The 9,916-nt window shown below is 40.2% G+C and overlaps 1 protein-coding gene across 4 annotated transcripts in view; it reads left to right on the top strand.

The window, feature by feature from the left end:
* Positions 1-462: 462 nt before the first annotated feature.
* The window catches only part of col27a1b (collagen, type XXVII, alpha 1b), a 97,382-nt gene continuing 87,928 nt past the window's right edge, over positions 463-9,916 (top strand). For all 4 annotated transcript variants that reach the window (XM_072664543.1, XM_072664542.1, XM_072664544.1 and 1 more), the window contains exons 1-2: positions 463-868; positions 4,733-4,803. In XM_072664543.1, coding sequence (XP_072520644.1) covers positions 816-868; positions 4,733-4,803 — 124 coding nt within the window. In that variant the 5' untranslated portion in view covers positions 463-815. The remainder of the gene's footprint in view (positions 869-4,732; positions 4,804-9,916) is intronic.

Here is a 9,916-nt window from a genome sequence, read left to right as displayed (position 1 = left end):
AACTGAAAACTGATCACGGTATACGATATGTGGTCGATATATCGCCCAGCACCGTTGGCTGGTCCTAGACCGGGAGATCTGCCACCGTACCAGAGAATTTACACCGTTTACACGTTTTAAATATAACAAGTGTTTGCAAGGGAATAACATCTGTTGCATAAATATAATTACTGCCAAAACTTCAGAACCTAAAAAAAATAAACTGCTCATTTAACACGTCGCATTCATTCGCAACCACATTTAAACCATGTAGCTTCATTCAAAGAGCCATGTAGCTTCACTTTTCCAGAGCAGGAGGACACACCTTCAGAGGAATGGCTTCTTGTCACACAAGCTCAGCGGTGTGTCTCTCTCTCAGAGTCAGTTGAGGGCGACAGAGGGAGGTGTGCTTCACTGTGTCCTGAAATTTCCTCAACATTCCTCCTCAACTTAGTTTGGCTTCAGTCACTGCGGCTCTCGCACGGCGCTTGTCTTGAAGCTTATCTTCTAACTCCGCGAGTCATGGCTCTACCGAACTGGACCTAACTTTCCCTCCTCAGAGTTCTTCACCCGCGGCGTCTGGCTACTCTTCCTCTCAGATGGAGTCCTTCGTATCGCGGCTTGTTGTCGGTCATCTCCTGCAGGAACGAGGTTTTCATTTGGCACTTGGAGAGGAGCACCAGTCCTTGTAGCCTAAACTGCACTTCGCCGTTTTTGCCTCGACACCACCAAGTATTTTCGTGCTGTTTTTTTTTTTTTTTTTTGGGAATGGAAATAGTCCACATAAGCCTGTCATGCCTTGACAAACACTCTCTAGAAAGAATGAAGTAGCCGAGATGGAGACGGACAATGCCCCGTACTCCAAACTCAAACCAGCTGGAGTCGGGGGGTGAGTAACCTCAGAAAACTCAGAAAACAGCAAAATGAACAACTTCTTGTCCTGTCACTCTGAAGGTCATGAGCTCCGTGACTTGTTAGAGCTGAATGTCTGTACTTGTAACTTGGTCGCCCGACATGTTTCTTGTTGGTCTGCTGAATGAGGAGAGGCGAGTAAAGCGGGGTTTATCCGCTGAGTACTGGAAAGAGTGCAACGAACGAATGAATGAATGGGATGTAGCTTAGCCTAGTTAGCCAGACTCCCACAGCAGGGCTCCCACAGTCTGTCAGAGCCAATCGGCAACTTACAAAGACACGGTTCGACAATCTAGTCTGATGTGTTTCGCTCGTTTTATACAGTCATTTGTAACTAATGCATGAATCGAAATTTGACCTAAATTGGGGACTGTTTCACTGTTTCAGCTCCGAGCCGCTTCAGATGTGAACCAGTGAAGAAACTTCTGAACGTTGTCGTCCCGGTAGACTAATGTGTCATCCTATATTATGACTGATGGGTTCATACATGGGCTAGTTTCCACTGTTTCCACAGTCTACTTGATTCACACACTTGATTCAGATTTCTCAGAGTGTTGATCTGGAAAGGCTGGATGGGATAAGAGGTTAGGATAGAGGTTGCTCCTATTCCTCATTCCCTAAATAGGAGTGACTGCAATAACCCATAACCATTCTGCTTTGAAATGAAGCATTGGGTTGACTGAGAAGAAAACGCTTTAAAAGCTGCAGTATGGTAGTGTTAATAGGTCTACCTTTTGGCTGTCTGGTAGTTCTATGTGCTTAGGATGGAGAGTAAATGCATGAGGATGCAACCTCAGTGCTACGCTACATACCAGCAGTTAGTGCCAAACCAAGCAGTTAAGGCATATTCCATCAGACTGAGGCTCTTCATATTCTTATGCGTCCTCTGCTGTGAACTGCTGGAGAAGCAAATTGGAATGGATTTCGGAAATGATTTACTCCAGGTGAACTGGAATTGATCCTTAAAGAGGAATTCCACCAACTCCTCAGTTTTTCAAATTTCACTGAATGTGAAATGATTCATTTTAATTGTACAGAAAATGATGATCGTTACAGTGGCGGTGATTGGCATCAGGGGTTGCAATGGCTAAAACACAAATATAGACATTGTACATATGCCTGTGTAATAGTGATAAGGGGAAAATAGCATAAAAAGCCGTAAAACAAAGGTTTTTCCAGCTATTATTTTACCTTACTATGCCCTGTATGTACGTCTCCACCATGAAATAATATTTTACTCCTGAAACTGAAATCACACCATAGCGTCTTAAGCATCGGGGAATGTATTGATACCATACCTATTTCACAGCTGTCTGTGTGGTAGCTATTAGGTGATCGCTTCAGACTGCTTAAGATGTCTGGTTCTTGTCCCCACCACTGAAAAACAATTCTGACTCAATAAGTCTGTCAACAGTGCCAATACCGTTTCATGTCAAACCACTCCGAATGTAAAATGACAATCTTTAGTCCACTCTTGGCCATTTACTCAGTCACTTGCCACATAAAGTGCATGTCCTCAAGTTGCCTCCTGATGCCTCAATACTGGCTAGGATAGGAAGCGCTGACCTTCTGCATTGAGGGCTGTGAGCGTTTTGGATTCCGGGCAGCTGATAAGTATCTGGTTGCCCTGTGAGCAGCAACAGCTGTAAGGGCTTTAGAGGAAGAGCTGCTCCTTCTGCTGCTGCTGAAGCTGCTGCTGCTCCTGCATCCATTTGCTCCAGGCCCTGAAGGCAGGTGGATCAGTATTCTTGGAGAGTGCTCCTGGAGAGTGACTAGGTTTGTAATTCGGATGAATGCTGTCCCACTGCGGCGCAGACTAGAGCAGTGTGTGTCAGGACACTCGGGGAAGATTGGCGCCTAGGTAGCCACTTTCAGCTCCTCTCACACAGCTTGACCTCTGTGACTTTCCATGGGCTTTTATGAGGGTCTTAGGACATTGTTTCCAGGGACACCTGCTGCTAGCATCCTAGTGTTCAAATGTATGTGGGTAGGTCTTAACAATATAGATCATGTGTAATTGTTTTTTTGATGTTAGCTTGATGTTCCAGAAGGTTGTGGTATGCAGATGAGCTCTTTAGCACTCTGACAGACATCCCAGTTTCAGATGTGCGAATAGTTGGGCATCTTGATGTACCAGGGGTTTCACAAAATCCAGCAAAATAACTAGGAATGTCCCAATCTAGTTGTGTTTGGCCCCTGATCTGAGTACTTTACTGTAAGAGGACTTTTGTTTTTAGTGTTTTTAGTAAGCAGTTTAATATAATTTGACATTCTGTGCTGGCTTATTTTGTTTGGTTGCTTATACATTTGGAGAAAAACAGCTCAAATGCAGTCAAAGCACTAGAACCACAGATTTTACATTAGGTTTATACGTTACACTCTGAGAATGCTCTTTCTTGCTGTGGACTGTGAATAATGTGTGTTAATGGTGGAGTCAAATTGTAACCTGGAATTGGAATCCTATCGATATGGGCAGGTAATTGCTTTAAAAATGACATGAGACAGATAAGTTTTGATTATATTTGACCAGTTTTATGTATGATGTTGTAATATGTACCAAAGGTTTTAGACCAAAAGGTCTGCATAGAGTCACCTTCAGAAGGTTTCCCACCAATTGGAAGAACTCTTTTACCAGGCAAAAACAACATTTAGTAATTCACATGTTTCTTTGAGTTGTCATGGTTCTTTGAAGAACCACTGCCTTTGCTAAAGAACACTTGGAGAGTGTAATTTGTCTATATTGTGTAGCCCTGGTGTCTACTGAGTTATGAGAAACTATGACAGAGTAAAGAGTAAGCAAATGTGGGCGATTATATATATTGCAGTACTTGGAAGACATTTACATTATTCAGAGTCTGCATGGTTTTATTAGCTGCATTGTCCACATTCAAAAATGTTATAGTAATTTTAGGCCACAATTAACTAAATTCACTTTATGTAACACCAAGCTGTATGGCTGTTATTACATTATAGGGATTATCTAGTCAGACACTTTATCTTGTATTTTGAAAAGTGTGTACTCCTCCATAAAGCTTCCTCATGAACTCAAAACACAAAGTGTGCAATATGCTTCTTAGAATGATTCCACAAAGATGTACTTTTTTTAAATCATGAGATGGTTTTAATTGCTAGCAGCTGTAATAACCCAGTTGTAATTGCAATAGGCCAATCAGCCTTAACCCGCTGCATTTCATCTCCCTATATGAATCTTTTATCTGACCGTACAGCCATTCCCTTCAGGACGCTAATGCAGACCAGCGGCTGGGTTCACAACTGGCTTACTAAATATTAGATGCCTGAATGAATGTACCAAAAAACAAACCAAAGAGGGTCTGACCATGTGATTTGTACTGTTTGGAGGTTTCTGGATTGTTTTCCTAAAGCCAGCACTGATTGCTAGTTTTGGCTGTAGTCTATACTTTACTCCTACATGCAGCGGATTTGTGCTACATTTGAGAGATGTTGTGTACTGTATGTCAATTTGGCAGACAGCAATTTGGGAACACACTCAAGGACAATCTTCATCTCATTTAGAAAATCCTTTTTTTACTAAATGGTCTGTGCCTGAGTGGACAAAGAATGAACTATTGATTGAACTATTGACATGATTATATGAATTATATATCTTCACTTTCATTTTTGATTGAGTTTTAAAACATTTGTTGAAACCAAAGAATTTTAGAGTTTAGAGTTTTGTTAAATGCTAAATTGTACATCTGTCAGGACAAGAGCAAGGAATATCTGTAATATGAGGCTTGAGGTTCTGAATGATGACATTTTAATTACATGTTTAAAAATGTCAGTCTCTGTTGATGAATAACTGGTCTATTTGTTTTTTCAGGAGAACTTTATTTCTCTGCACGGTCCTCTACTGTACCTGCTATCTGGGGTTGGCACAAGTACAGTTTGAAGGTGAGATCTTTTTTCTTTGTGTGAATGTCTTGTGTTACATTTGTGATCTAAAATCTTACATAATTTCCATTAACAAAAGACTTGAATGTAACGAAGTAGGTCCTTGGTTGAAAGTAACTTGGTGATTATCCGTAGGTAATAGATACAGTTTGCAAATATTTTGTGGCAGAAGAATGTCACTGAAAACCTATATAAAGGGCTGGCCTGAGTAATTTGAAACATTTAGTATTCATGCATCATGTTGGTATTCATTTATCAATATCATATTCAGGAGCTTTGTCTTTTCGAACTACAAATAAATGTGATCACCAAAAGCCCTAAGTTGAAACAGGCAGTGGTAATATTTGAAAAATGTTTAAAATAAATATGTTACAGCTGATTTAGTGATAACGGTTACAGCTGATTTAGACATCACGGTTTGCTGTCATTGCCGTCTACTAGATATATTTGTTATAACTGTTATAACAACAGTACATAAAAATATAGTTACAAATGATATATAAATATTGTTTTTTTGGGGGATTTTTTTGAAAGACCACTGAGTATTGGAAGCTTTGCCATTCAAGCCTTAGCTAGCGCTGTGCTTTTAATCTCTTAAAACCTGGGCATATTAGTTCAGTAGTATCAGTTAGTCTTATTATTAAGTAATTTCTATGATTTTTCAAGATGACAGAAATAGACTGTGACTCTGTGTACTCTATGTAGTTGTCTATGGTTTAAGGGGTTAAAATACCAGTAGCCAAATGAAACCAAGATCAGACCTTCTTACTTGGCCCTAAAGTTGGCGAGTATTCTTTGCAACATAGTTGAAAAGACATTTGATGGACAGCGATGAGATCGTTTAAATAAGCCTGCCTCTAATATTACAAGTTTATTGGACTTTTCCATGAATTGGAGGTCAGTGAGGCAGCCAGGTCTACGATTCTTCTGTGGACTAGTGTAAGCCTTATTTGCCAGAGCTAACAGTTGTCTGATTTATGCAGAAGCCTCAGATCACTGAGACAGGTCTGCTCCGAGCCTATTTGCTTAGCTCTGGAGCTTGGAAAACCCTCGCTTCAGCACAGATACGCTATCCATCCATCCGCTACCTCATCTGAAAGTAGGCTTGTGCTTAAATTTAGATGGCAAGAGGGAGAATCAGATTGGATATTTCTGTATTTTGAGATTTCCCTGTGGTTAGTTTGAAATTGACCTGAACAATATATCATTAGTTAATATTGTAATATTTGGCACCACAATACTAAATTGCTGTGAAGTCTGAAGTCTGCAGTTTAAAAATGAGCCCTCTAATACAATTACAGAATTGTTTATAGTGCAAGAAGACCATCCTGACCAAATCCTGAATATACATTGATTAGTGTTGACTGTTTTGATTAATTAAGGCTTTTACATAATCCAATAAAGGTAGATGAATTTGTTTAAAACAATACTGTTTTATACATTTTATAAAAATTAAAAAAGTATTTTATTTTTTTAAATATCATCAGGCATTGTGAAATCGTTATCGCATTAATATCTGCACAAGAACTGTGCTCCAAAAGCTTCATGGCATGGGTTTCCATGGCCAAGAAGCTGCATGCACAGCTATACATCACCAAGTACAATGCCAAGTGTTGGATGGAGTGTAAAACACACCACCACTGGACTCTGGAGCAGTGGAAACGTGGCGTAATGAATCACGCATCTCTATTTGGCACCCTGATGAACGAGTCTGAGTTCAGCAAATGCCAGGAGACTGTTTCCTGCCTCATTGCATAGTGCCAACTGTAAAGTTTGGTGGAGGCGGGATTATTCTATGGGTTGTTTTTTGAGGTTGGCCTTGGCCCAGTGAGTGAAAATTATATTGCTTCAGCATACCAACACATTTTGGAGAACTGCATGCTTCTAACTTTGTGGAGGCCCTTTTCTTTCATGGAGCATGACTGTGCCTCAAAAAGGTCCGTAAAGGCATGGTTGGATGAGTTTGGTGTGAAAGATCTTGACTGGCCTGCGCAGAGCCCTGACCTCAAGCCCATGGAACACTTTTTGGTTGAACTAGAATGAAGTTTGCGAGCCAGGCCCTTTTGTCCATCATCAGTGTCTGACCATACGAATGCTCTCCTGGATGAATGGGCAAAACTTTCCACAGGCACTTTCTAAAATCTTGTTGTTTTTCCAGAAGAGTGGATGCTGTTATAGCTGTAAAGGGGGGTACAAACTCCATGTTAATACCTATGGATTTAGAATGGGATGTCATAAATGCTCCTGCATATGTAGGTGGCAAACGTATAGTACACGTATAGTGTTTACATATAGTAAACATCATGACATGTCATAGATTACCTCCATATGCTTCCACCTCAGTTAGTCTTCAGGGACACAAGATGTTGATGAAATGCAGTCAATCCAGAGACTAACTTTTCTAGATATCGATAGATTGAAAACTGACAGGTATTTCTCAAGAAAGAGCATTTGCTTCACAGCAGTGGCTTTATGATAACCACAGAGCCCCACTGGTGAAATCCCACATAAATAAATAAAATGAAGTTGTGACAACAAGATTCTAAGTTGTGGCCATGAGTTAGTAAGGCGTGGGAATGAGATCATGGCCACACTAGGTAAGATGAAATCTTGTTCCTACACCTTAATAAGTCGGGCCACAAAAGTTTATTCACATGGGATGTTACCAGTGGGGCTCCATAGGATACTAGATGGTATGTAAAAAGCAAATAGAGATGCTGTAGACCAACAAAGATGACAATGTTTGTACTTTGTGGAGTCACATCATCTATTAAAGTGAGACTTGGGTGTTGAACATCACGTAATCCTCTCCTTCTTGTACATGTGTACATCACATATGCTCCATGATCTCAAATGAAAATGCTGAGGAACAATGCATGCTCCTGTCAGCTGCATATTACTAGCTCAGCCAGCCAAGTGAACTGACCACATAAAAAGAGGCACAATTCTCCAGCTCACAGAGCTCTGTGAGCCCTGCCTTGTCATCATCATGTAACGTTCCATGACAGCTACTGTTCGATTCGGATGGTCTTTCAAATATCTCTTTCAGCTCTAGTGGAAAGTTTAGCTCAGTGTCCCGTTAAAGCAGTTGACTGAATTAACCGTTTTCACTGTTTCAACTCGCTATTGTGTTTTACGCGGCACTTCAGCTTAATGAAAGATGCTTTTGTTCTGCTTGGAGAGCATGTGTGATGGTTTTTCCATGTGTGGGACTGTCCGTAGAGCATGCTCTCCCACTACAGCATGACTTATCTTCAGACCGTCTTTGTAAGCCACAGTCCGGGAGTTTCTGGAATGTTTCTATCATTGTTGGCTTTAGGTTCGGTTTGTTATACAATTTACAGTTTATGGCTTTCCACCATCAGCTTACACTCCATTCACTACAAGGGAAAAGAGCGCTCAGCTTTCGACAAAGAACCCTTATGTATGAGTTGAATAACAATTTACAGGCTTTCTACTCTATCCTGGGACTTGGAGCGGCTAAGCTAAGCAGTGCAGATGCGGCATTGCCTTCTTTCAAGCGCATCTACAGTCTAGTCTCTGTGGAACATCAACGTCTGCAACTGCAGCCCAGATGCTCTCCGGTCTCCTGCTTTGCTCTTCGAGTTTCCCAACATTTGACTTCTCCATGACTCATTCAGACGGATTTCTCAGAGTAATGTTCTGAATGTAGCATGACTGGCGGCTTTCCACTCATGTGTTCCATCACTAAGTGAGGTGTAACTCCAGGGCTGAAGGTTTAGTTTCACAATCACTTTCTTGTTTCTTTGGTATCTGGATCCCCTCATATTGTAAATGGACATCAGGTGTTCCTCTTCTCTTTGTCAGATGATGATGATGATGATGATGATTTGTCATCTTCTCACGAGTCTCTTCATATCAGATCATAAACTTTAGTGACCATCTGCTCTTAAGTGTAATACACTCATTTGCTTAAAAGATTAGTGCTTTGCAGTTCTAAATGCAAAGGCATGTGTCTATTTCCTTATCTTTTCTTCAGTTCCTTCTTTTCTCTCATTCTTTTGTTCTGTTCTTTCTCCCTTTTATTTTCTTTACTTCATTTCCTTCTGCCTTTCATTGTTTAGTTATGTTGCTTTCCTTCCTTTATTTCTTTTTCTTCCTTCCTTCTTTTATCATTCCTTCCGTCCTTGTCATTTGTTAGTTCTTTCTTTCTTCCTTCTCTCAGTCATTCCTTGCTTCCTTCCTTCAGTCATTCCTTTCTTCCTTTCTTTGTTCTATTTCATTGTCATTCATTTGTTCTTTTTTATCTATTCCTTGTTGAGTTCTCTTGTCATTTGTTCTTTTTTATTCTTTCTTTAATATTTATATTTGTTTACTGAATCCTTCCTTCCATCATTCCTTACTTCCTTCTTTTCGTCTATTATCCATTCTTTGATCCTTTCATTATTCCTATCTTCTTTTCTTGTCATTTGTTCTTTCTTTTCATTCATCCTTTCTTCTTTCCTTCTCGCATTGGTTCTTTCTTGTCTTCCTTCTTTGCTTCTCTCATTCAATTGGTTTTGTTCATCATTTCTTTTTCTTTCTTTCATTCTTGTCACTGTTTGTTTGAGGAATGGTCTGTGTCTTTGTCTCTCAGGGTGGTAGGCCATATTTAAGTCCATATCAGCCGCTCTGTTTTTGCGCACACTCAGCAAAGCTCTATTCTTTTCCTTAAACATGATTTCTATCTCCCCTGGGGAGCTTTCTCTGAGGGTTTTCAAACAAAAACTCATATATCTGTTACATAATCTCCTGACCGTCTTCTGCCTGTTAAGGTTGGACAGTGATGTATGGCCTAAAGCCTGTGGAGCATGATTTAGCCTGCTCATTGACAGTATTTTACCATGTGCTTTTCATTTGGTCTCACAAAGGGTAATCTGCAGCTGCCAATCTTTAGCCAGATTGTGTTTAACTGTGATACTTGTGGGTAGGCATAGAGACTGATTAGGCATAATGACATATTTATTTCTTCTTTTTTTTTCAAATGAGTAACTTGCTACTGGGGTCTCAGAACTGTTAAACAGATGATAGATGATGCTAGGTTTTCCCCTGTGCTGATTATTCAGACATGCTTTGGTTCATTTGCATGAGGGAATGGTGCTAGGAAAGGTAA

Source organism: Salminus brasiliensis, chromosome 20 (assembly GCF_030463535.1).
Source record: "Salminus brasiliensis chromosome 20, fSalBra1.hap2, whole genome shotgun sequence".
NCBI classification, from domain to species: Eukaryota; Metazoa; Chordata; class Actinopteri; order Characiformes; family Bryconidae; genus Salminus; species Salminus brasiliensis.
This window is presented reverse-complemented; position numbering and strand designations above follow the sequence as displayed.